This window comes from Felis catus, chromosome D2, assembly GCF_018350175.1.
Source record: "Felis catus isolate Fca126 chromosome D2, F.catus_Fca126_mat1.0, whole genome shotgun sequence".
Classification (NCBI taxonomy): Eukaryota; Metazoa; Chordata; class Mammalia; order Carnivora; family Felidae; genus Felis; species Felis catus.
This window is the reverse complement of record NC_058378.1, coordinates 71,413,434-71,441,121: the sequence shown is the minus strand read 5'-3', so window position 1 is coordinate 71,441,121 and position 27,688 is coordinate 71,413,434. Positions and strand designations below refer to the sequence as shown.

Here is a 27,688-nt window from a genome sequence, read left to right as displayed (position 1 = left end):
AAAAAAATGTGTAGGTCTTTGTTTAAAAAACAAAACAAAACAGGAGACTTGGCCTCTATTGGTCATTTACCCTGAACTATGTAAATGAGGTTAGATTAAGAGCTCCGGACATCCTGGTGATTGGAAATTAGTTCGTGAGTGTCCAATGTCAGCACTGACTCTGAATCCCAACCACCCATCATCCGAGCTTTACCTTCTCCACCACCCGAGAAAGGAGCCACCCTGTCATCTACACGTAGTCAGACTATGTTTAAACACAAACAAACCTTGGGGCGCCTGGGTGGCTTAGTCAGGTAAGCATCTGACTCTCGGTTTAGGCTCAGGTCATGATATCGTGGTTCACGGGATTGAACCCTGCATCGGGCTTTGTGCTGACAGTGCAGAGCCTGCTTGGGATCCTCTCTCTCTCTCTCTCTCTCTCCCTCTCCCTCTCTCTGCCCCTCCCCCACTTGTGCTTTCTCTCTTTCTCAAAATAAATAAATAAACATTTAAAAGCAAACAAGCCTCTGTTATTTTCATCAGCCACATATGGCTCACTTTCCACCCTGATCTAAGATTCGTAAAATAGATCGAGCTTCTTACATATAGTCCTCTCATTGAAGAAGAACTCAATGCTTTCCTCCATATAATCTATTGGAACACAGTTGCTTCTTGAACTGTAGGGGTGGCCTGAAATATGTTCTGCTGATACAACAGATAGGTGCTGAGGTAGAGGTCATATTATAGAATTTGTTTTAGGGGGCAGTGCTTGACAAGTTTAGGGACCAAGAAGGCACAACAGCTTTGCCGTGGAATGAGTATTCCATGGTTACACGTTAGCCTGGTCAGGAAGACGCTGGATTTGAAGAAAGCAAGCATCGTATCAGTCCAAAGTCTATGTTGGTACATTGTTAATGTATACTAGAGCCTGTGTTTAAAGTGGCTACATCCAGACTCTCTCTATAAACACACACACACATGCACACACACACACACACACACACACACACACACACACACTTCACAAACAAGCCATGTGAACATACCTAAACAGATAGAGCTGCTTGGATTCTCAGTTTGCAAAGAGCAGGGCTATAGGAAACTAACCATAGGAAGAAGCAATTAATGGTATAGGGCAGAGGTTCCCACTCTATGATGTTTATTAGAAAAACATTCTTGAAGAACCTAGGTCTGAGATGGGCATCAGACACCTGTGTTTTAAACAAATTGGTTGAGTAACCACACTTAGGGAAACATTGCTAAAATATCTTACATTGTATATCCTAAGGATTTTGAAATAGACAAGCAAGAAACAGAACACCTACAGATGATTTTACCTGCTCTGTAAACTGTTTTTAGAGGGAGACCTTGGAAGGATTTATTGTCTGGGGGGCATTGTTGGTCTAGGGCTTCATTCCCCAAATTTGAGAACAGAAATTTCACTACATGACTGCGATCGTAGACGGTTCCTGTATTTCCACCCTCCCAACTCCGTCCTAATCTGGAAGACCTCTGGGATTGAGTCTACCCCTCCCTTCCTACTGTGCCTTCCATTGGGCTAGAGTCATTCTAAGCAAATTTGGATTCTCTGGTTCTTGAGTTCTGTTGCCAAATCTTGCCTTAAAGATCAAAAACAGTGCCCTTTCTGTGCTTCATCTATCTATAGCTTTTGTGGAAGGACATGAGGCCTGGTAAGGACGATCATAACCTGGGAGTCAGGAGACCTAGATCCACCATGGGCTGGCTGTATTGTCGTGGGCAAGTCACTTAGCATCTCTGAGACTTACCTTCCTCATTTTAAAGTCAAAGGGCTGAAGTAGATCAGTGTTTCCTGAATGCTGGTCCTAGTCTGGGGAACTTTGAGGAATAAAGTTCCCGGGCCTCACCCCTGCACCATCTCATGCACAGGTCTTGGGCTAGTGCTCCAGACTTTGTTTTTCAAAAGCTCAACAGAAGATTCTTAGGCACAATGACATTTGAGAAGCACTGGACTAGATCATCTCTGAAGGCCTTTCCAGCTCTATAATTCTGTTCTGTGTAGAGCGTGTAAGGGTTTTAATGAAAAGAAAATGGTATTAGAACACAGTGGCCCAATGACACTCTGATGTGTGGGGTTTAAGACTGTCATACATTGCGCTTAATATTCCTGAGTGGACGTCAGAGGGCAAATGCTCCTTACTAGGGTTGCCCGTATATATCAGCACCCCAGTTGAGTGAGAGTCCAGCTCGCTTGTCACTTTGTGAAAACACACAGCTACCTCCATGGTAATTCTGCCTCCATCATGTGACTCAGCTAGAGACTCGGCAACAGCAGGCAACCAAAGAAGCAACATTAAGCATATTATTAGCATTGCATTAATGGAACAAGGCAAAAAGACTTTCATGGCACTGTAGCAGATGGAAAGGATTGTGGGGCACCGGGGTGGCTAAGTCGGTTGAGCTCAGGTCATGATCCCAGGGTCGTGGGATCGAGCCCTGTGTCAGGCTCCACACTGACTGAGGGTGGGGGCTGCTTAAGATTCTTTCCCTCCCTTTGTCTCTCTCTCTTTCTCTCTCTCATTCTCAAAATTAAAAAAAAAAAAAAAAAAAAGACAATGGAAAGGATTGTTTTCTATGGCCAGGAGCTGGATTTGCTGCTAGTTGAACGTGATGATCTCCCTTGAGGTCTCTCTTCCGTGAGATCTGAAAGGCTGAAGAATCTGGAATTCTTTTCTGAGTTTTCTCTGCCGTGCATTTTTAGATTACATACAAGAGGTGCATAAATGCCTAGACCTGTTCACAGTACCTGCGGTAATGGCACAGTAATGCCGGGTGATATTACTATACTAGGAATAGTTACAGGTGAATTCTTCTAGCTATTGCAACTGTCCCTTCTCTTGCTCTGCCTTTTGCTCTGGTTTTTGAATATGCATTCACGTCGCAGACTGACCTAGGTTCGAGTTCCCGGTGGCGACTGTTTTTCTACCTGATCAGCCCTAAGCTCTCCAGGGTAATCACTTAAATCCATCTCCCCTAATCTTCCTTACCGGGCAGTGAGGTTTGAAAAACAAAACGAGACAAAACAAGAAGGAGGCAGAAGAGTTGAAGGGCGAGCACAGCTTCTTGGGCTCCTGGTGTCCGTTTTCTTTTTTTTTTCTTTTTTAATTTTGTTTTATGTTTATTTATTTCTGAGAGAGAGAGAGTTTATTTATTTCAGAGCATGAGCGGGGGAGGGGCAGAGAGAGAGGGAGACACAGAATCGGAAGCAGGCTCCAGGCTCTGAGCTGACGGCACAGAGCCCGACGCGGGGGCTCGAACCCACGAACCGTGGGATCGTGACCCGAGCCGAAGTCGGTCGTTCAACCGACTGAGCCACCCAGGCGCCCCTCATTTTCTCATTTGTAATCCGTGCCAAGATGCCCTCCTTCCTCGGTCTAAAGTGTCTGGGGAAACTGTGCAGCTCTGAGAAGAGCAGCCTGTCCTCCTCCGAGAGAGCCAGCACCACGGGCTCGTGCAGAAGGACGCGGGTTGTCGAGGATGTGCGTGTCACCAGCACCCCCCAGCCTGCGCACAGGCGTGCCACCATCACTCACTTGTTGTACCTGCACCCCGAGGCCTACTGCACGCTGGAGCACTTGATTAGCAACTTGGATCCTTCCGGTAAGTGAAGGAGCCCACTCTGCTCACGGCTTTGTGTTTCATGATTGGCTTCCGTAAGGAAGTACTGTGTAGAGCCGTTCGGTACTGTGTTCCTCAAAAGAAACACTATCCCTTGTATATAATTGATGGGGTGAGGGTGGGAGGAAAGGAGAATGTGACAAAAGTACAGCTGCAGAGCTAAGTTCTGAGGATATTTTTGTCTATGATTTTATAATCTCAGTAACCAGGGTGTCTCTTTCCAAACTTGGTACTCACATTCGTCTATAATAGGAAGCGTGAGGAAAAGGAACGCTCTCTATCCACGCACGCTGTTCTGTCATATGTTAAGGCGTGGATCGGAAGGATACATCCGAGGCAGCCAATCGACCATGCGAAAGAATGACCTACGTGAAGGCGAGATCGCGGTTGTGTTACCGCCCAGGGTGTGCTCCTCTTGTGCAATGTTTAGAAACAAAGATCTGTAACGTTTGGAGAACGCATGGAGGCTTCTTTTCAGGGAAGCGCGTTAGAACGGGGCCACTCGTCCACCTCCAGAGATGGAGCAGACATAGCCTATGGGCAAGAGTTTCCACACCAGGGACTTGGCACACTTGGAATGTGTGATTGATGAAGATGGTACCTAGTTGCTCGCTCCTGGTCAAAATCAGGCTAGAATCAGTACGGGAGGCAAAGGCTATTAGACACGGTCCCTGCAAACACGGGGACATGAGCCGAAGGAGCCAGAAAGTCAAGTACACACCTGGTGATTCTTGGACAGCTAAGAGGAAGGCAGCACTGGATGAAGGCGAGGTGAGGTAGGTGAGTCAACCTATATTGGGGTGTTTTATTTTGCTTTTCACAATTAATTTTTAACAGCTTTTCTGAGATATAATTCATACACCATGCAATTTCCCCCATTTGAAGTATACACGATTTTAGTATATTCACCGATACACACTGACATGGGCCACCATCGTCACGGTGAATTTTGGAATATTTGTGTTGTCTCAGAAAGAAACACTGGACCTTTCGGTATTATCCCACCACCCTCCCGTCTCCAACCGCACCCTTAGGCTTAGGCAACCAGTAATCTACTTTCTGTCTCTATAGACTTCCCTATTCTGGACATTTCGTATGAGTGGAACCATATGACATGTGGTCTTTTGTGCCTGGCTTCTTTCACTCAGCACGTTTTCAAGACCCATCCATGTTGTGTCATATATCACTGCTTTGTGCCAATAGTGGTGGCTAAATATTATTGCACTGCACGGTTAAGCCACATTTGGTTTATCCATTCATCGGTTGATGGACATCTGGGTGGTTTCCACCATTTTGGCTTTTGTGAATAATGCCGCTATGAACACTCATGTGCAAGTTTTTGTGTGGATGTATGTTTCCATTTCTCTTGGGTGTATAGACAGGAGGGAGACGCGTGGGTCCCGTGATAACCATGTTTAACCTCCTGAGGAACTTCCGGGCTGTTTTCCAAAGCAGCTACGCCACTTTACATTCTTACCGGCAGCATATGATGGCTGCAACTTCTCCCCATCCTTGCCAGCACTTGTAATTATCTGACTTGTGATTCTACCCATCCTAGTGGGGATGCAGTGGCATTTCACGGTGGCTATACTGAGTGTTGGCTGGGACGGGGAGGAGTGGCCAGCAGATCAGCGCTAAGGCAGGACCGTGTGGGGACCTGACAGATGCTGACGGGATGGTTTCTTGGTTCTCTCATTCTCCGCTTCGTCCTTTTCAGGGGAGCCTAAGCGGGGGTGGAGAAACCATGACCTCTGCTCCCAGCCACCTCATTAGCTACCCTAGAAGGACTTTATTCAGAACCAGTGGACCACACCTCTTGCAGTTCAGGCTGAGAGAGGTGCCCTGAACTGCAAGATATCACACCTCCACGCTGGCAGACGCCCAAATCCCTTTACTGAGGGAAAAACCCAGTCTATTCCACAGCCAAGGATAAAAACTAAACATGTAGGTTTCTCTCGGAGCTAATACTTTATTGTGAACGTCGTTTGGTGCTTCTACTGAATGCCTCCCCTGAAAGAGATTGGAATCGGAATTTGGAATGAGCTGTTGACGCCCATGAAAGAGATAAGGTCTGCTGGTGGGAGAAGGCAGGAAGTCAAGGGGAGACCAGTAAACTGTGGTTGAGCGAGAGCGTGCTGGACAATTGCTTGTCAGCAGGTTCGATGACATGGGAACAAGAGAACAAACTGTATCAGAGAGAGCCCTGGGTAGAGGAAAGAGTAACCATCATTGGGATATCCATATCTTAGTGAAGGCAGATAAGGAAATCTGGGGGATCGGTTTAGTGTGTGGCTTTGGAGTTGGACCTTCCAGAATTTCAATCCCAGCTCTTCAACTTACTAAATGTGTTATTTGGGGAAATTAGTGTCTCTAAGTCACAGTTTCTCTCCTTTAGAAGGAAGAATGCATACCTTCTGAATGCTGTGAGTAGGTCCACCTCTAGGGTATATGAGTCCCTGGGCAAGTAGTGTTTTGTGGAGCCCCTGTGTACATGAACACTCTGAGTCACCGCAAATCAATGTGCCAACAGCCTGATCTTGTTCAATCATGGGAAAGTAATATCATGCCAGCCTGAAGGAGTGATCACTCACCAAAATCCCTTCCTGGAATCAAGTCAGCTCCAGGCCCCTATGATAATCCCATTGACAGGAGTCCTAGAGGTTCTCCGGGAGCTCCTCCAGATGCCCCCAGGGCATCTGGTCAACTTCTCCCCCCCCCCCCCCCGCCCCCGCTCCCCCTTGCACAGCATGGGAGAGACAGAGAGGATCATCAGCGAGAGCTCCAAAGAGCAGAGCAGGCTGGGATGCCCCACCCGGACATCACTGCTGGCCCTAGCTGATCCCAGGCACCAGAAGGGGGCTTAGACATTTTTGAGGGAGGTGAGGTTTGGGACCAGGGGCCGGGTCTAAGGGCAATGTTGATTATGGGGATTCAGTGAGCACATGCATCTCCCAGCTGTGTGGGATCGTGGCGCATAGAAGCATCCACTAAATTTTAGCTACGATAATAATACGATAAAATAGTTTGTTATTTAAAAAATAATTGCTATTGTTTGTCTTCCACTGCTGTGAAGGAATAAAGGCCCAGACTTCGTGCTGGTGGGGCCCAGGGCAGTACATGAGGTGAGATTCCCAAGAAGCCACCATGTGTGCTCAGAATATCCCGTCTAGGACAGGTGCTTGGAGGAAGTGCCCCCTCCCGCAGCCATGTATTAGCAGCATTAGCAAAGCCAAGTGCTCAGAAGCAAGCAGCTCCCGGCAGGATGCTCGGGGTATTTGGCAAAGGCCTCCTGCAGCTGCCAGAAAGACCTCAAGATGCTACAGCATCCTGTTGTTGTCTGGTGCTCAACTATTATTTATTTTTGAGAGACACAGAGAAGGAGACAGAGCGCAAGTGGGGGAGGAGCAGAGAGAGGGAGACACAGAATCTGAAGCAGGCTCCCGGCTCCGAGCTGTCAGCACAGGGCCCGACGCAGGGCTCGAACTCACCAACACACGGCGAGATCATGACCTGAGCCGAAGTCGAGCGCTTAACTGACTGAACCACCCAAGTGCTCTTCAACTCCTACTTTGAGTTGTACAGGGCTCCATGCTCTTCAAAGTGTCCCTACGTATATCTTGCCTTTGTCGCGCTCAAAACAAGCCTTGGAAGTCAGTAGGCAAGGAACTGTTTTGTCCATTTAAGAGCAGGGAGGGGAATTGGTCCAAAGATGGGACACGGCAACAAAACAAACATACAAGTGAATGTGCAAAATAGCTTCTGCATGTGGATATGACTCTCTCTCTCTCTCTGATCATCAACGAAGATTCTAGAAGAATGAATGAAGCTATCCTTCACTGAGGGCCTGCTAGATCTCAGGCACTGTGCCAATCGCTTTATAATGTTTCCTCATTAAGTATTCATAATAACACAACAAAGGGAGTACTGCTTTTATCCTCACTTTATCGGTGGGGAAACCAAGGCATCTGATGTGAAAAGAAACCTGCTGAAAGTCACAGAGGTAGTGAGTGGAAGAGCTGGACTTGGACTTGATACCCAAGTTTGGGGTCTTACCCATTTTACTGCGTGGCCTCAGCCCCTGTGAGCCTGAGGACAGATCGTCCATGAGATCTGGTGAGTTTCGGCGCTCTTAAAATTTGTTTCTGGTAGGGCCGACTAAGTACTGTAGCAACTCAAATGTGATGACTTTCTTATAAAATAAATTGTTTTTCCCAGGAAAATTAGGAAATATTTCTTTTCCCTGGTTCACAAATACAAGCTATCTGTGTGGGGTTTTCTCTTTCTTTTCCTGTAGGAACTTAGAGTAGTTTTTGAACCTGTGTTTCTTTCTTGAAAAAAAAATTTTTTTTTAATTATTTTTTTTCAACATTTATTTATTTTTTTTGGGACAGAGAGAGACAGAGCATGAACGGGGGAGGGGCAGAGAGAGAGGGAGACACAGAATCGGAAGCAGGCTCCAGGCTCCGAGCCATCAGCCCAGAGCCTGACGCGGGGCTCGAACTCACGGACCGCGAGATCGTGACCTGGCTGAAGTCGGACGCTTAACCGACTGCGCCACCCAGGCGCCCCGAAAAAAAATTTTTTTTTAACATTTATTTAATTTTGAGAGACAGAGCGTGAGTGGGGGAGGGGCAGAGAGAGAGAGAGGGAGACACAGAATCCAGAGCCGGTTCCGGGCTCTGAGCTGTCAGCGCAGAGCCCGACGCGGGGTTGCAACCCACGAACCGCGAGATCGTGACCTGAGCCGAAGTCGGACGCTCAACCAACTGAGCCACCCGGGCGCCCCAAACCTGTGTTTCTTTCTGTCTCTCTGAGCTACCGCGTCTGGTAAAAATGAAGGAGCATATTTAGGGCAAGTATCTTCTTGACAAACAGGAAGAGACTGGCACTGTCTTCAAAAGCCCTAAGGATATCTGGAAAGGGTTCAGTAATTATGTTGTCAGCTGAGTCCAAATCCCAAAGCAGAATGTTCTGGACTGGAGACCAGGGACCAAAGTAGACTTGGCAGTCCTCTCCCCAGAAAAATAATTCGGATCCCTGAAGATAGAAAGGTGTTTTTGCTTTGGTTCAAGCACCTGCTGTGTTCTCCTCATTATGTTTACTAGAGCCCTAGGGGCTGTCTTCACTTGGGATGGTCTCCCCAAGACTCAAACACTCACATGACTGAGAGAACCTCCTGGGTGTTTGCGCACTCTTGTTTCTTAAAGTGATATCAACCTGTTTTCAAACTGACCATGGCATAGAATGCTATGATTCTGTAACATTTCTTTTTGTGTCCCTTTCTCCCTCCATTTACTGTCACTAATCCCAACCCCATAGGTCAGACATGTATGTCAAATGGCCAGGGGAAGGGCTTAGGTATTGAGGGACTTTGTTGTCTAGTTCAAGGAGATATCCCTCGAGACTCTATAGAGCTTTTCAGTTGTATCTTCCTGGTGATACTGAGGCACCATGTTGGGAAAATGTGTTTTTTTTTTAATACTTTGCAAGCCTCAGACTCATTTGTAAAGACCCTCCCTTCGATTTGAGAGAAGTGTTTGACCTGGCCATGAAAAATATGTATCCCGAGACATACTGCAAGAAAGCCTATCTCCTTCCTCCCTTCAGCCCTGCTCTCCTGACTGGCGGCTTTGACAAGGGGCTGTCCTGAACGCAAAATACTAACAGGAATCTGGTGCTCTCCAGGAGCTGGCCTCAATTCCCCTGGCACCCCGGGCCACCAGGGCCACGTCCAGTTTGATGATGGGATGTGGTTCCCTTACAACAGCAGGCTTACGTTGACTTTTATTCTTTTGGAGATGGAAATGATGGATGGTGGACAGTTTCTTCTGTCTCGGGAAGGCACGGAAGGAGACTGGAGATTTCCAGTCTTTACTGTATGGTAAAGCTTTCTTTGATCTACAGTTCTCAATGACCCCTGTTAGCCTCCCAAGGCTTCGTATTGCATTAGTTTAATTCTATTTCCCAGAATCATAGTTTTGAGCTCTTGACGGTCAGGCCCTGCCTTTCTATCGCGTCCAACCATTAACCCCCAAACGCCCACATCCGACATCCTCGCCACAGATGTTTGAAGGCCCCTTTCCCCGTCGGCCTCTCTCTGCACGTGCTGCTCTGCTGCCTGGCATAACTTTCCTGGTACCTCGGAATCTCCAGCAAGACTGGGCTTAACTTTTCCTCCTCTGGGCAGGTTTGTCTTCCTTCTGGCCTCATCGCCCTCTGCGCTGCCATGGCATCCTGTGTGGATTTCTGCTAGCGTTGCCTACTTACAAGCCTCTCTTCTAATGCGCTGTGAGTTCCTCACCGAGGGTGGGGAGAGATCCACATTCATATTTTTATTTTATTATAGTACCTGGCATGGAAGAGCCCGTAAGTGTACAAGTAAACGAATGAATGAACGTTTGCCGAAATCAGATCACTGCGTTCGAACACAAAGGGCATAAAATTGTCTCCCTGCCTTCGAGTAGCTGAGGTTGGGTGAGGCTCCGTGGTGCAGTGGCTGCGAATGCCGGGCTGTGGGGTCAGACTGCCCGGCCAAGTTCGAAGTCCAGCACTGCTCCTCATGAGATGTGCGACCGCATGTTACTTAATATCTCTGAGCCTTGGCTTTATCACGTGGCAAATGTGATGATCCTGCCTACATTAAAGTAATATTATGAAGACTAAAAGAAAATATAAACATAGAAGAAGAAAATATACCAGCAGGTTCTCAATCAGTGTTGCCCCCTTTTCTGTGGCTCTCAACCCCAAAAGTGTGAGAAGCCAAATAAATGGCAAGGTAATAAATACTACTCGTTGTCAAAGGAAGGAAAAGTAACTCGGGCCTGGGGTGGCCTGGGCAAGAGGAGATAGGATTTGAGCTGGAAGACAGAAAAGATACACCCAAAATATGAACAGAAGGGAAACATCTCAGTAGTATGAAAGTGCTGAGAAAAAAAATCGAGGACATCTTTCACGTAGTTACCCTGCCTGACACTGCTTGGCCCAGCCTTTTTGTTTTTTGTTTCTTTGTCATTCATTCATTCATTCATTCATTCATTCATTCATGTTCAGGAATGTGGACAAGTAACTATTTTCACAGGAGATGTTCTCATCTAATTTACTTCCTTGAGTCACTAAATATGCTGAAATGCTCCATTAATTTTAATTATATGTACTTAAAAATGAATCTTATTTAAAGTCAGAGGATAAGGCAGTCTGTTTAAATTTATTGTCTGGCATTGTTTGTATACTGACTTTAAAAAAAATTTGTTTTTATCCCGGCTTTAAAAAACTTTTAAAAAAGGTTCTTACTAAGAGTGGCCCACCTTCACAGAAACCCCTGAGTTAGCATCATTCGATCCTAATGATTGTGGGGTATAGCCCAGTGCTTAGGATTGTAGACTCCTGTTAACTTAGTGAGTCAGACATGAGTCTGGAATGGCCCCGGGATGCAAGACGAGGGCTGCCAATGGGAAAGCAATGGGAGATGATGTGTTATTCATTAGAGTAGACAGGTAGACAAACCCAGGAGTGACTCTGTCCTTGGAATGCATGATGAAGGCTGCCAGTGCAAAGGTAGCATAGTTGTGTGCTGTTAGGATGCAGAGATAGCCAGGAGAGCGAGGCCTCCTTTGTCAGCCTTGGGAAGACACCACACAGAATGCAGTAGAGGAATCCTTTGCAAAATCAGAATTCATGGGACCTTCAAATTTAAATATGTTAGAATTCTAGATGGACTCTGGTGTGCCTTAGAATTCTAGATGCTTTTTTTTTTTTTTGAGAGAGAGAGAGTGAGCATGGGCACATGAGTGGGGGGACCGAGAGTGGGGAGAGAGAGAGAGAGAGAGAGACAGAGAGAGAGAGAATTTTTTTTTTTACATTTATTTATTTTTGAGACAGAGAGAGACAGAGCATGAACAGGGGAGGGGCAGAGAGAGAGGGAGACACAGAATCTGAAACAGGCTCCAGGCTCTGAGCGGTCAGCACAGAGCCCGACGCGGGGCTTGAACTCACGGACCGTGAGATCATGACCTAAGCCGAAGTCGGACGCCTAACCGACCGAGCCACCCAGGCGCTCCAAAGAGAGAGAGAATTTTAAGCAGGTTCCACACTCAGCGTGAAGCCAGTCACAGGGCCCAAAACCCACGACCCCGGGATCATGACCTGAGCTGAAATCAAGAGTCAGACGCTTAACCGATTGAGCCACCCAGGCGCCTCTTACAGGTAGAAATAAAACTCTGATATCAACACCCTCTTAAGGGCCTGGGAGATTGAGGCTCAGAGAAGTGAAACGACTTTCCCAGGTCTGTCATATAAGACCTCCCCTCTTTGGGGGCACTTCCTGTACCTCACAGGTGCTCATTCGCAGATGGTTATGTGTGTACGTGTCTCTCCCTACCAGGTAGTAAGGCTCTTATAGGCAGGAACATGGCCTCATTTCTCCAGCGTATAACACAGTGCTTAGTACATTTCATACATTTAAAAAATTCGGGTATAATTCGCACGCCATGAAAACAGACCATTTTAACACGGACAATTCTGTGGCTTGTTTAGGATATTCGGAGCGTCGTGTAACCATTACTCCTGCCTAATCCCAGGACATTTTTATCCCCCCTAAAACAACTCTGTATCCATTAGCAGTCACACCCTGTTGTCAGCACTCTCCAGACCCCGGCGGTTACCGATCTACTTTCTGTCTCTGTGGACTTGCCTCTTCTGGAATTTCATATAATTGGAATCACACAGCCTGTGGCCTCCTGTGTCTGGCTTCTTTCACTCAGCATGATGTGTCCACGGTTGATCCATGTTGTGGCAGGTGTCAGTACTTCATTCCTTTTTGTGGCCAAATAATATTTCATTGTATGGATATACCACACATATTGCTTATGTATTTATCAGATGATGGACATTTGAGTTTCTGCTTTTTGGGTATTATGAATCTGCTGTGAACACATAAGTACAAGTTTTTATATGGACATATTTTTTTTTAATATTTATTTTGAGGGAGAGAGCACGTACACACACACACACACACACACACACACACACACACACACACACGTGCGAATGGGGGAGGGGCATAGAGAGAGAGGTAGAGAGAGAATCCCAAGCAGGCTCTGCACTGTCAGCAAGTAACCTCACGTGGGGCTCAAACCCACAAACTGTGAGATCATGATCTGAGCCAAAACCAAGAGCTGGATGCTTAACTGATTGAGCCACCCAGGCACCCCTGGACATATGCTTTCAATTCTCTTGGGTATGTCCCTAATAGTGGGATTGTTGGGTCATATGGGCACTGTATGTTTAACTTTTTGAGGACCTGTCAAACCACTTTCCCCCGTGACTGCACTGTTTTGCATTAACATTCCACTTAATACAATTCTAAATGAAGTCAAAGCTCTTCCCCAAAAGTGGAATAACCAGTTTTCACTACAATAAAAAAATCTCATATGGACATTCATGTCTGTTTACATCCCATGTCTTGACCTTCAAAACCCCTTACATCCCTACCACTTAAGGGTCTACAGACACATGACGCAGAGGTAGGTAGGATCTTTGCTCTGAGACATTAATTCTCTGGTTTCTTTATTCTGCAGGTGCCCCCAAGTTTTGTTTGGTTGCTGTTTAGAGTAGAGAGCTTTCCTCATCTAAGTTCTGTAGCCATAGATAGCAACTGAAATGGATCAGAGGACGTCAGAGATGGTCTGACTCACGGTGCCCAGAAAAATCCAGCTCACAAAGGTCTGCGTACGGCCAAGCGGAGAGGGAGAATTCTCATGACATAGAATGAGTCCCTATGGGAAAAAGATAAGCTTGGGAAGAAACGCCAAGTACTTGGGGCCACTGCCAGCACCCTTCCTCCTCCCTTTCTGTCCATCACAACCCAGATCATTTTCTAAGGTCATTTTTGACATCACCAGAATATTCCAGGGCGTTTAACATTTGCTCCTCTTGTGGGACAATCCCCAGTTCTGTTTCCTATCACCATTTTCCCTGAAGTGCTATCATGTGATTCTAGTATGTAGCTGGGTACATTCATCTGTTATCTTTTCCTCGGGCCAGACTTGTCCTTGAAGGGTACAGTCAATCTCTGTAAATCACTTGGTAGCCAGCTACTGCAGAGGTACAGGCTGCTTAATAAATAACTGCCTAATTGTTGAGGTCATCAATTGGTCCAGTATTATCCTTGACAGAAATACTAGGTGCTGTTAATTTGTTTAGTAATACTATCAGCTGAACGTGATCCAGCATAGATCATGGTTCAGTTGGTCTATTTTAAGAGTTTCAAGAGGATATAAGCAGCTGGTTCCAACACATTTTTGGTTAGCTTCTTTATCTAGGTACCGGGAGTGGTCTAATTGATTTTCTGCTGGTGAGATGTTGAGCTCAATGCGGCGTTTGTAGCATTTTCTCAGTCTTTCTGATTCCAGCCCCTTGCTAACCTCTTTTTAGAGTTATTTATGTACTTGTGCTATTTGCCTAGTAGAATGTGAGCTCACTGAGGGCTTAATCTAGGCATCCTTGATCTGTACGCCTCTTTCAGTCCCTCAGAGGTGATGTTACGCATATCACAGATGCTCGGTAAATATTTGTTAGCATAATTAATAAGTCAACTCTAACTTATTTCTCCTCATTATTCCCCAGTGTTTGCCCGCTTTGCTTTCAATCGCAGGATGCTAGGCTTTAATGCTACTCGTGAGGCTTACTGCTTTTTTCTGGGTACAAATGGCAATAGCCAGTGAAGCATACTGGTAAACGTTCAGCACTCTTAGTATATTTTATTTAGGAAGGGAAAAACTGTATTGTGTAATCCAGATCCAAAAGCAAGAAGAATTTAAGTTCTAAATGTTTCTCTTCCTGTCCTCCCTTCTAGTCTTCTCAAACCCTAAGAAATCCAATATACACGCAGAGTGTTTTCTGTCTAGCTGGGGAGCAGTGAGAAGGGAGGAAGGGAATAAAACGACTTTGTATACCTCTTTCAGAAACACAGCCAACTTGACACATGGCATATAATACTAGCACAAACTTTGGTTGGATTGTAGAAATGTGCAGCTGTTTAGAAATTTTTAAAGAGAGCTCATGGATATATGTAAATATAATAGGACATCATTATGAAATGACTCATTTCTGTAGAACTTGATAAAGGTTATAAATCACATCCTTCCCCCTAAAACACAATTGCAGGCTTAACGGAAATTTAGGGTCATATTTGTTTATGAGGCAGTTGTTACCAGAGTTCATCCGAGTAGGTTCATTTACTATTTTAAAGGAAGAGAGACGCATTAGCACAGAGTGTGGGCATACAAATTCCATTATGTCTGTACAACAAAATGACCCAATTCATCATTGATTCTCTTAAGAAAAAAAAAATATGTTCTGCCTGATGGGCATATCTGGTTACTTCAGGGTATTGTTTTTTGTTTTTTTTTTTAATTTTTTTTTTTCAGCATTTATTTATTTTTGGGACAGAGAGAGACAGAGCATGAACGGGGGAGGGGCAGAGAGAGAGAGGGAGACACAGAATCGGAAGCAGGCTCCAGGCTCTGAGCCATCAGCCCAGAGCCCGACGCGGGGCTCGAACTCACGGACCGCGAGATCGTGACCTGGCTGAAGTCGGACGCTTAACCGACTGCGCCACCCAGGCGCCCCCAGGGTATTGTTTTATTTAGAAGTTGTCTCTGATTTGAAGTAAAGGACTAGTTGAAAATGATCGCAGGATCGAGACAATTTTTTTTTATTAACCATAAAAGATGAAATGGATAACTTACATTCTCTTTTGTTTTGAGCTCCACTAAAAGCAGACCCTGAGACAAGAATTTGAGGACGAGTTATCTATTCAGAAGGTGATCCCAAGAGGGGCGCCTGGGTGGCTCAGTCAGTTAAGTGTCTGACTCCTGATTTTGGCTCAGGTCATGATCTCATGGTTCATGAGTTTGAGCCCTGCATCAGTCATGAGCCCTGCTTGGGATTCTCTGTCTCCCTCACTCTCTGTCTTTTCACCCCCCTTCGTGTTCCCTCTCCCCCCACGCTCTCTCTCTCTCTCTCTCTCTCTATATATATATATATATATACACACAGTAAATAAATAAGCATTAAAAAAAAAGAAGGTGATCTCAGGAAACACTCGTAGGGGAGTAAAGGTAATAAAAGGTGAATTATCAAACTACTAACCAGTGTGGGCAGCCAAAGCTGAACTACTTGGGAACTTGGGGAGATAAGTGCAGAACGTACCTCAGAGACAGTCCCGCGGACTATCCCCATGTGTCATCCGTTGAAAGCTGCCTCCAGGGGCATTAAATCACTGAGATGTTTCTAGTAACTGGGTTTGAATTGTAAAAGTGAATGCCAAAGAGAAATGAGCGAAACAAAAAAGGAGAGAACGTATATGTCGAAGAACAGAAAGAAGTGTCATAGGAACCCGGGAAAGCTGAACAGCCAGGTCTCAGAAGTATGAAGTTCCAGTCCCCTCCAGGACCAGCAGCTGACTTTTGGGAAATGTCCTTTTCTCCTCCCCTCCCAGTCGGCTTCCTCTGATGCCCTACCCCTCAGAATTTTGGTATTCACATGGTTCTGCGATGTGTACCCTTGGCCTGGCCTCACTTGACCTTTCAATGCAAGTACCCACCTCTCATTGGAACTTTTCTATATTATCTCTCAGCTCAGATTCCCAAGAGTGAAAACCCAGTTGGCCCAGCTCATCTTTTTCTTTTCTTTTCTTTTTTTTAAGGTTTATTTATTTTGAGAGAGCGAGAGAGTGCATGTGTGAGTGGGGGAGGGGCAGAGAGAGAGACTCCAAAGCAGGCTCCCGGCTGAGCATAGATCTGTGAGATCATGACCTGAGCTGAAATCAAGAGTCGGATGCTTAACCAGCTGAGCCACCCGGGTGTCCCCCGGCTCATCTTTTTCCAGACAGAATGTAAATTGTAAGTGTTTGGCCGGCTGATATATGGGTTTCCCAATCCCACTCCCCTCCCCCCGCCCCTGCCCATCCAGAGTCTACTAATAATCCAGTCAGCCATGGCCAAGGCGACAAGTCATATGGCTCAGTGCCTATTCAAAAGAGGGGGAGAATGGGAACAGAAGGGGAATGGATGGGGCAAGGTCCCCCAAGGCATAGCATTAACACCTGGACATATGTTGACAAATGAAAGTCTTGTCATGAGGAATTTCATGGCATTTTCATGAATTTGTAGGCTAAATAACTAGAAAGATAAGATAAAACCCCACGTGGCTCTCCTTTGTCATCTTTCTGGAGGAAAGATGCTATGGACATCCTAGATATAAAGAAATTAGCAATAATTTCAGTTCTTGGGCTAATAATCTGGGGGGGGGAAATCAGTAAAAAGGCAAAAGTCATGCCATCTCTCTTTTCTTTTCAAACATTTATTTATTTTTGAGAGAGAGAGAGAGAGAGAGAGAGAGAGAGCAAGTGGGGGGAGGGGCAGAGAGAGTTGGAGGCACAGAATCCGAAGCAGGCTCCAGGCTCTGAGCTGTCAGCGCAAAGCCCGCCGACGCGGGGTTGGAACCCACGAAGCAGAAGAGCATGACCTGAGCTGAGGTCGGACGGATGCTCAACCGACTGAACCACCTGGGCGCCCTTGTCACCTCCCTTAGAACTTCCTTCTCGCTGCCAATCCTTTTATTACAATACCTGCACCCCTGAGTTTATTTGGACTCGTCTCTCAATTGGCTGGGTGTTGTGGTCAAGCTGTTTGCTCAAGAAGGTTGTGTGGTGTTGTATCTCCTGAGCACCTCTGTGTCTGTGATGGTTTTACCCATTGCCTTTCTGTCTGAACATTTTGGCTGCGTGGAAGGTACTTGGGATACACACCTTCTTTCTTCAAGATTTCCAGGTATTGCCCCCTGGTCTTCTACACATCCCTGTTGCCGTTGAGACGTCTGAGGTGAGCCCAACCTTTTCTCTTTTCTATAGGTTTCTTTCTGCCTGGATAAATGGAGAATGATACCCTTGGAAGTTCAGAAGCTTGGGCTAGGACTTGGACTTCGCATTCTGTATCAAATTTTGCCAAAATATCATGTCTATACTCTTTAAGTCTGCCATTTCATACCTATTTTCATTTCCAGGAAGTCCTGGTGGGTTCATCTTTGAATATAGCCTCTGCTTCTTATGTGCACATCTAGGACATAAAGTTTTGGTTTCCTTTTCAAGTCTTCCTTTATTTCGAACATCTATTGGTTTTCTCTCTTGGTTTTAGATGCTTTGTTCTGCATCCGTTGAGATCATTTCAAGCTTTTTCCTAGGCTAGGAATTAGATATTTTATCAGTGTCTGTTCTGTTCTTTAGTGTTTCATTCATTGCTATTGATACTCTCTTGGTCCTCAGTTTTCATTCCTTATTTCTATAATCCTTTCCTTCTTCTCATTGTATCGTATCACCGTCTCACTCTTAAGTTCTTTTTTTAATCTCACGCACAAATTCAACACTCTACATCTGTGCCCACTCTGCTTTACCCTGGTTACCACACAGAAGCCGGGAGCATCCTGGCCAGGAAATGACTAGTCGACAGTACGACTTTCTCTGCCCAAACCCTCCAGGTCTTTCCACCTCACTCACATTGAAAGCCCAAGTTCCTTGCAAGGTCCCTGCCTCCAGCCTCGCTGGCCTCCTCAGTGCCTTGAACATACCAGGTGAGCTCGACCTTATGGCCTTTGGGCTTATTGTTCACTCTGTCTGAGATGCTCTTTCCTCAGATGACACTTTGCTTACGCTCCTACCTACGTCAGCTTATTCAAACGGTACTTTCTCAAAGAGGGTTTCCTAGGCCACCCACTCGGAACCCCAATTCCTTTCCCCAACACGTTATCCCCTAGTCTTGATTTTTTTCCCATAGTTCTTATCATTTATATCCTATATATATTTTTTGCGTATGTATTTTATTATATCAGCCCCCCTCCCCCTCCTCAACTAGAATGTAAACTCCATCCAGCAAAGATTTCTGGTTTGTTCACTGTGATATCCCAGCTCCTAGAATAGGCACTGACCCTTAGGAAGCATTCAATAAATACTTGCTGAATGAGTGCATGGGCTGAGGAGAGTAACTTTGTCTTCCTGGGAGGATTTCTCACATCGATGCCCATTCTTTCTTTAATGGTTGGCATCACATGCCTTGTCTCATTTGGCAGCCAAGGTCATATACCGAGGGATCAGGAGGTACTAAAATCCTTCAGGGCGTTGTAAGTTAAATCCCCCAGATTCGATGTTTTCAAAAGGCTCCTGATATCCTGAAATGGTTTTGAAAACTGGAAGTTTACAGTTTTCAAGCCTATCCTATTTTGTTGTCAATCGAGGAGGCAATGAGAAACTAAACAATAACATTCGTTACTGCCTTTTCTCATAGTGGGTCTCAGCGCAGGGCTCTTCTGTCTCGTGTCCCTAATCCTCACCCCGAGCCCAGCACAGAATTTGCAGAGCCCGGTGCAAAAGGAAAACGTGGGGCCCCTTGTGTAAAGTGCAGGAATAAAGTCCCATTAAAGGGACCAAAATATAAAGCCTTTTCCCTTATTTCACACCCTCTCTCTCACCTTGGCACAGTGTTTTCCTTTGCTAGTTAATGTCCCGAGTGAAATTTTACACTATTAACATGAATTGGACCTTTCGTGTTCGTATTGTGCAGTGCCCGTTTTAAATGCAAGTAGGAGAGCATCAAATATGAGGTAGAATCACCGAAGTTACACAATTTATATCTCGTAGGTCGTAGACACATATGCATTTCATTCTTTAAAGAAGAGCGGGAATTCTGCACACAACTAACTCAGCTGTTTTTTCTTTTGCTTCGTGATGCATGCACGTCCCAGCGCTCTCTGTCTTTGGCTTGTTGATGGAGGGAAGGAGGAAATGGGTCGTCCTACCTTTCCCTTTGTTTGATGTCATCATGTTCAGTAAATGGTTGGCTAACACAGGTAACAGGAGTCGGAAAGGATAAGATAGGGTTCCTTGGTTGATTGTTTTCCAGAAGACCATTCACCGTTGCCTTCTTTCCGCACTTGAAGTGAGTGTTCCGATCTGAATGGAGACCGACCTCTCAGCACCCCTGGTTATTCGGTGGTGGGTGTAACACCGTTGCCTTGCCATCGCCTGGAGTCTCCGTGAGCTCCCAGCATGAACCTTGGTCCCCTGGAGTTCTGTACTCATGGAGCCCTGCAAACACCACATGCAAAGGAATGGCATTACCATTCTGCGTCTGTCTCCTCTGCTCACACACATGCTCCACTCTCCCAGTGGATGTCACCTGTAAAACACAAGTTCAGAGATAAAATTATTACAGACATCAGTGTGATGCGATCAAAGCATCACACCAAATGGAGGGCCCTTCTGAGCCCGGGCCCTGTGTAATCGCACAGGCCGCGTGCCCTCGAAGCAGCCCTGTTCTCACCTCCTTACAAGCGGAGCGTATTACTACCATTCCCGGATGAGACTGCTGAAACCCGGAGACAGAAAATCCTGTGCCCAAGGTTACTCTGCCTCTGGCGGAGCTGGAATTCAAACCCTGGCTGTGTCTGATCAGGCCGCCCATGTGGCCAGTGTGACATAGCAGACTAACCACTGGGTAGAGAGAGGTAAGACATCAGGAGTCTTGACCCATTTCTAAGTAACCGTGTAACCTTGGGCAGGTTTGCCTCAGTACTTCGTTTTCCCTTACATATGCGTGAAACTAATGCCTACGTTTTCGTACGTGTTCTAGTGTTGCCTACACCGTAGTTCCCATGGCCCCTTCTCTTCCCTGCACCAAGAACTGGAGACACCCACTGAGACGCGTGTTGGGTGACAATGCCACCCTTTTTGGTGGCAGCAAATGCGCTAATGGCTGTGCACTTTGCGTGCCTTCTTTGGCCTGTCCCACAGATGATGGCGGAGATGTCTGGGGAGAATGAGAGAGAAGTCGTTTTCCGGGAGCGTGCCAGGGAGTAATTAAGAATTGCAAGGTGAAACAAAGGGTGGGGGGCAAACGTAGGCTTTGTAAACCCTGCAAAAATTCTCTGATCCACCCCCCCCCCCACACCACAAATTTGTAAAATTCTCTTTCTACGGAAACCATAGGAATGCTAGTCCTTGAGAATGATTCCACAGGGCGAGTGAATTATACCTTAAAGGCGTGATATGTTGGGGCACCTGGGTGGCTCAGTTGGTTAAGCATCCGACTTCGGCTCAGGTCATGATCTCACGGCTCGTGGGTTTCAGCTCCACACCAGGTTCTGTGCTGACAGCTCGGAGCCCGGAGCCTGCTTCGGATTCTGTGTCTCCCTCTCTCTCTGCCCCTCCCCCATTCATGCTCTGTGTCTCTCAAAAATAAATACACATTAAAACATTTTTTTAATGTGTATTCATTTTTGAGACAGACAGACACAGAGAGACACAGGGGCAGAGAGAGAGGGAGACACAGAATCCGAAACAGGCTCCGGGCTCTGATCGGTCAGCACAGAGCCCGATGCGGGGCTCGAACTCACGGACCGCGAGATTATGACCTGAGCCGAAGTCGGCCGCTCAACCGACTGAGCCACCCAGGCGCCCCTAAAAAAAATTTTAAATAAAGACATGATATGTGGATCTGGGTACACCGTGCTCCCCAGGCCAGCCAAGGATGAGCTCACCAAGCCAAGGTTAGGATGCTGTTCACCTAGCAGGTCGTCTCATAAGAAGTCCAGCTAACAAAGGATAAGCTATCAAGAGAAGACTGTTCTGTACAAAGAAGGCAAAATGCAACGTCATTTCTATTGTGCCAAGTTTGAAGGAAATGCCAAAGAAGTCAATGTACATTGAGAGCATCTTGACTCGGAAAAATGTGTGTGCGTGTGGTTGGGACGGGGAAGGAAAGGCTCTTTCACCACCTCTGTGGAAGGGAAGGCCCGACAAAGCTTTGGATTCTGACAGATCCCTTCCCTCATGTGCGAGGCCATACTAACATTATCTCATCCAGTTGTTACAAGGATTAAATGAGGTGATAGAATGGTGGCTGACGCATTACAAACATTCTGTAAATGGTGACAAAAGTGATATCGAGGGCTAGTGACTAACGGGACTCGGTAAGACGACTGCCTGGTTACATTTCTTTTCAGCTTGCTTTCTCTCCAAGGTGAATTATGGCTTCGCATCTTTCACGCAACTGCTAGGTTGACTTACCTATGAGACTGAATTTACTTTTATTGTATTTCAGTAAGATTTTTTAAATCGGTCTATTTGATTATCAAACTGAAAAAAAATAAAATGAATACTTACTTTGACTTACTATGATAAGCTAGGGCCATTTATTCTTTTTTTTTTTTAATTTTTTTTTTAATTTTTTTTTTCAACGTTTTTATTTATTTTTGGGACAGAGAGAGACAGAGCATAAACGGGGGAGGGGCAGAGAGAGAGGGAGACACAGAATCGGAAACAGGCTCCAGGCTCCGAGCCATCAGCCCAGAGCCTGACGCGGGGCTCGAACTCACGGAGCGCGAGATCATGACCTGGCTGAAGTCGGACGCTTAACCGACTGCGCCACCCAGGCGCCCCAAACTAGGGCCATTTATTCTTAATATTCATCAAATATTGCGTTCCTACTTTGCTCCTGTCACTGCGTGAATACAGATACTCACAGGTGACCCCTTCCCTCAGAAAGCCCAGAGCCTTTTGCAAAAATAGACATGTAAATCCTTCACTGCAATGTAGTCAAGCTCAGGGCGCTGGCGGCACTAAGTACCAGAAAAAAGAGAACGTTGCTCGGGAAGCCATTGGATTTCTGGATGATGTAGCATCTGGATTGTTCTTGCCCACTCATTGTATTTCTACCTAGAAACTATTAAGGAAAGAAGATAAAGCTAAAAACAAATTGCCTTTTTTTTTTTTGAGGGGTCTTTTCCCAAGTAATTCAGACCTATTTCTGTATTTCTTGTGAACTTCTCACATGCCTCCATCAGGCTAAACTCCTCCGCGAAATGCTTTTACTATCAAGAGATCCTGTGAATTCTGGTAATAGGTTCTAGGACACACATAGGAAAATGGCTTGTTTTATGCTCACTCTGCAGTTTATATCTTTAGTGGATTATTTATAGGGAGCTTTATACCTTAGTAGTTTTTCTTAAGCTGCAAACTGTTGTTCAGATCCAAATTCAACATTGGCTTCTGAGAAGGACAGTGGGGGGAATTTTGCATACAAATGTGAAATAATTCGACTTGAAGAATTCATGGAAAAGAACTTTGCTGGGCCTCGAGTCAGTGAGATTCATATGGAAAAAATCCTAGGAATTCTCTGTTGAGGACATGAGAGTAAGATCAAGAGGGCCTGGACATTTAGGAATTTGTCTCAGGCCATAAGAAACTCTGGAATCCTCACTTCCAATAAATTTCCATTAAGTTCGCAGTGAATGTCCGGATGATTGTTATTTTAGCTAACCAAGAGGCATTGCTTTTTATTTTTTACTTATTTTTTTAAAGTTTATTTTATTTATTTATTTTGAGAGAGAGAGCACGGGGGGTTGGGGGGGGTAGGGAGAGAGAGAGAGAGAGGGAGAGAGAGGATCCCAAGTAGGCTCCTCACTGTCAGTGCAGAGCCTAATGCGGGCCTCGAACTCACCAACCACAAGATCATGACATGAGCTGAAATTAAGAGTCTGATGCTTAACTGACTGCGCTGTTGCTATTTATTTAGTTTTTAATGTTTATTTATTTTTGAGAGAAAGAGAGAGACAGAGCTCCAGGGGGAGGGGGGTGGGCAGAGAGAGAGGGAGACACGGAATCCGAAGCGGGCTCCAGGCTCCGAGCTGTCAGCACAGAGCCCGACGTGGGGCTCGAACTCACGAACCGTGAGATCGTGACCTGAGCCGAAGTCGGACGCTTAACCAACTGGGCTGTTGCTCTTTAGATGCGGCAGCATGGTGTGTAGATGTGTTTGTGCATCTCACATTCGCCTGCTTTACAGGCCAGCGTGCTAGGGCGGTGATTCTTGGTCACTTAGAGAACTGGCTATAGCTCCAGCCTCCTCTGCAGAGAATCTGAATCATCAGATCTTGGGTGGGGACCAAGATGTCTTGGTGTTTACATTCAAAGCACCCCTAGTATTTCTATCCCCGGAGGCCTGCAGAGTGTACCCTTGGGAAGGGAGAAAAATGTGAAACCCTACTTGCCTTCATGGAGCTCACAGCCTACATGGCTGTCCATGGACATGAAGCCATCACTACAATCCCATATGGTCCGAGTTACTTAAAATGCTGTGTGTGAGATGTACATGGCTACCGTTTCCTTCTATTTATCAGGGAAATACATTTTTAGTATAGTTTATTGTCAAATTGGCTTCCATACAACACCCAGTGCTCATCCCAACTGGTGCCCTCCTCAATGCCCATCGCCCACTTTCCCCTCTCCCTCACCCCCCATCAACCCTCAGTTTGTTCCCTGTATTTAAGAGTCTCTTATGGTTTGCCTCCCTCCCTCTCTGTTTGTAACTTTTTTCTCCTTCCCCTCCCCCATGGTCTTCTGTTAAGTTTCTCAAGATCCACATAGGAGTGAAACCATATGGTATCTGTCTTTCTCTGTATGGCTTATTTCACTTAGCATCACACTCTCCAGTTCCATCCACGTTGCTACAAAAGGCCATTATTTCATTCTTTCTCATTGCCACGTAGTATTCCGTTGTGTATATAAACCACAGCTTCTTTATCCATTCATCAGTTGATGGACATTTAGGCTCTTTCCATAATTTGGCTATTGTTGAGAGTGCTGCTATGAACATTGGGGTACATGTACCCCTATACATCAGCACTCCTGTATCCCTTGGGTAAATTCCTAGCAGTGCTATTGCTGGGTCATAGGGTAGATCTGTTTTCAATTTTTTGAAGAAACTCCACACTGTTTTCCAGAGCGGCTGCACCAGTTTCCTTCCGACCAACAGTGCAAGAGGGTTCCCGTTTCTCCCCATCCTCTCCGGCATCTATAGTCTCCCGATTTGTTCATTTTGGCCACTCTGACCGGTGTGAGGTGGTATCTCAGTGTGGCTTTGATTTGTATTTCTATCAGGGAAATATTTAAATAAACTAGTAAACATAGACATTCCCTGGATATGCATACACCCGCACACCTAATTTGGAGGAAGGGGGCAATGTTGTTGGAAACAGACCGCAGCAGACTTTGAGATGAAGCGAAAGTGTTTTGAACTTAATTTGGAACGAAACAGGTAGCCCAGGTTTGAGACTGTAACCACATCAATTCTAGGGTCCAGCCTGCTTAGTGCAGCATTCAGAGCCCTCTGTGAACTACCACCCCAGCCCTAGCTTGAGCTTTTTCCTGTTCTCCATGAGCAGTGAGCTACTTGACGTCTTCTTGCTCCCCACTACCTCTGCCTGGAATCAATGACCTTACCCCCTTTCTTCACTTGGCAGCTTTTGCTTGCCTTCTCACTCTCTCTGGAAGCTTCTCCCGGCTCCCAGTTGGTGCTCAGCACTGCCTGGAAGCCGTTGCACCCTACTTCTATCTTTAACACCTTCCTTATTGTATTGAGAATATTAGTGTGTGTGCATTTCCTCCACTAGATGTTAAGCAACCCCAGAGCAGTGGTTTCTCTCCTCTTGTGTTTGACCTGCCAGCCCCATTGCACCTGGCACACAGGCGGTGCTCCATAAATGTCTGCAGTGCGGTTGATCGATGTCAACATCAAACAGAAAGCAAATAAGGAACTCCATCTTGAGTTTTCTTTCAGCTGGATTCTGCTAGAAAGGATTCTGCACACTCTTGTGCCAGTGGGTCCTAATGTGTTGAGGGATGTGCGATACCTAGAAGCCTGGGGTCCAGGAGTCACAGAGGGGTCCTGAAATTCCTGCCATACAGGTGCCCCAGCAATAGGCAATCGGTGGCTCTGTTGAAGGGAGAGGACAACGAGGAAGAGGGCTCCGCCAGGTTGTCTGTTTTCTGGTTGCAACATTTCCCTTTCGATTGGCGTGGCTTCTATTGAAATGATGCACTCTTGTATTTTTGCCAAGAGTGGCTGTGTGCTAGCGTAGCTTTTCTCTCCCACAAAATGGTTGCTGCCCTTTGGTCGCTTGTAGACAACGCTTGCTTCATTTTGTGAGTGAATGGAAAAGGAAGACAGCACTGAGTGAGTCTGGGTGAATAAAACAACAAATAAAACCTTGGGTTGGTGTCAGTTATTAGGAAGTCTTATCTCATTTGAGTGGAATGAGATTGAGATAAGTTCTTTGGAAACCATCTCTAAAAATAAGAATAAAAGGGCCTGCCATCTTGTGAACCTTACATTTTTTCAGTTTTCTTGCATTTTATTTTGCTGCACCGCTTGTAGCTTCAACTGGTAAAGGAGAAAATATCCAGGCTTTGGTTCTGTTCTCTAAGCTCTTAACCAGTCGGCCAGAGGCAAGGAGACAAAAACAATTTAGTTTTACTCTCCCACATTCCAAAAATAACTTTAGTAATACCCTCTTTGGTTATCTTAAAAGTACCCAGTGGATGCTTTTGTCCTAAAGTAGCAGTGCCTGATTGTTGGGGGGAACTTATGACTGCTATTTAGCAACTAAATGCCCGGTGACTCATTCACTTTGTGGTGCAGGAAAATTCTTTCCATGGAAAACACAGGAGGGAGGGAATCTCTCTGAACCACTATGTAGTATTTTCCTTTAGGAAAGGCTTCTCTGAAAATGAATAGGCACCAACTGTCACTCTGTTAGCTTAGTCTCTAAAGCTGCCAGAGAGCCTTTCTCAATCAGGTTTTCTGTGCACTTTATCCACCGAGGTATACAGGAAGGTTCAGAACTGTAATAGGGGCCAGTTTGGTTAATAAATCTCAGGATTAAAAATGGTCATCCCGAGTAAGAGAGAAGTTGAACTAATTGCATTTACAATATCGGGAACATTGAGGTAGGATTAGATTTGGGCTAGAAACCCAGTGGTGTTTTTCTGTCTCATTCCAATCGGGACAGAGGGACAGAGTGAGCGGCAGAAGGAAGGAGAAGGATGAGAGAGCCCTGTTCCCTTAGCTTTGAGCTGAATGACATGAAAGTCCGGAGAGAAGTGCCTCGGTGCCTATGCAGCAAAAATACAATAAAATAAATTCACCTGCTAGGCTCACAGCACCAAACTAACTCCACTTCTCTGAGGTTAATTTTGCTTGTCAGCGTCTCTTTACGAGCTCTGGGGGTGACTGGGGGGGAGAGGGGCAGGAGCAGACAGGTGAAGTTTTAGTGCATGAAAACTGGGGACTATCAACGACTCCTTCCCTGCTCCCTGCACCGCTCTTGAGCCCCGCCCATCTCCCTGGACTTGCGGGGCGTTGCTCTAATGCTTGGCTCCTGTGTATGAATGGAGGTTGGTAAAGGGGCTTCAAGGAGCACTTAGACTCCAGCTGGCTGCTGACTTAGGAAAAACATGACCCGTGGGGCTGCAGCGGGGGCAGGGAGCAGTGGGAGCAAAGTACGTTTTGTAGAAAAGACGATTCAGGGGTTGGAGGGGACTTAGCCCTTCCCAGCTGAGACACTCAAGCTATTAATAGTAAAGCCCTGAGTCACAGATGTAGGAATGTCACAGCTGCTCGAGATCTGCTACTGTTACCCATCAGAAAACCAGCAGGAAAGGGCCTCCCCACCCCACTAAACCTCACGTCGGCTATAAACAACCTCCCAGGCAGGTTGCTTGACTTCATTCCTTTCTGTTACCCTGGCTCTCTTAGACCCAACACGTTACAATATTTGCAGTAAATACAGTCTAATACTGGCTGTGCATTCCAGTTGGGAAAGATGTGTTGGCCATCTGCTGTTCTCCCCGAGTGGGGCTGCGTCTGCCTTTTTGTCTCTTGCTCGTCACGTTTCTCCCACATGGTGGAGATGTGTAACGTGGGGCCCGGGCTGGGGGTGGGGCCGGAGGATCTGGGTTGGGGAGACAGGTGCTGGATTGGGGTGGGCGTGGACTTTGGGAACCCAGAAGCCCCCTGCTCTTCGGAGACTGACCTGTGACCCCGTGGGTCAGAAATCCAAAGCCTTGTCAGCAGCCAGTGCGGCTGCGCGCCGGGCTCAGGGGCTTGAGGGGCGCGGGTGTGGCTGTTTGCCGCCGACTTTGCGGATAGTGTCCCTCCGGCTC

The 27,688-nt window shown here is 46.2% G+C and overlaps 1 protein-coding gene across 26 annotated transcripts in view; it reads left to right on the top strand.

Annotated features, from left to right (window-relative positions):
* The window catches only part of ABLIM1 (actin binding LIM protein 1), a 303,758-nt gene that overhangs the window by 107,404 nt on the left and 168,666 nt on the right, over window positions 1–27,688 (top strand). For 5 of the 26 annotated variants that reach the window (XM_019813876.3, XM_019813862.3, XM_019813880.3 and 2 more), the window contains exon 1: window positions 3,340–3,618. The exons of 3 other annotated variants lie outside the window; for them this stretch is intronic. In XM_019813876.3, coding sequence (XP_019669435.2) covers window positions 3,375–3,618 — 244 coding nt within the window. In that variant the 5' untranslated portion in view covers window positions 3,340–3,374. Of the gene's footprint in view, window positions 1–3,333; window positions 3,619–27,688 lie in introns of those variants that run through there. 18 more of the 26 variants (XM_019813863.3, XM_019813858.3, XM_019813857.3 and 15 more) reach the window with 8 other exon arrangements.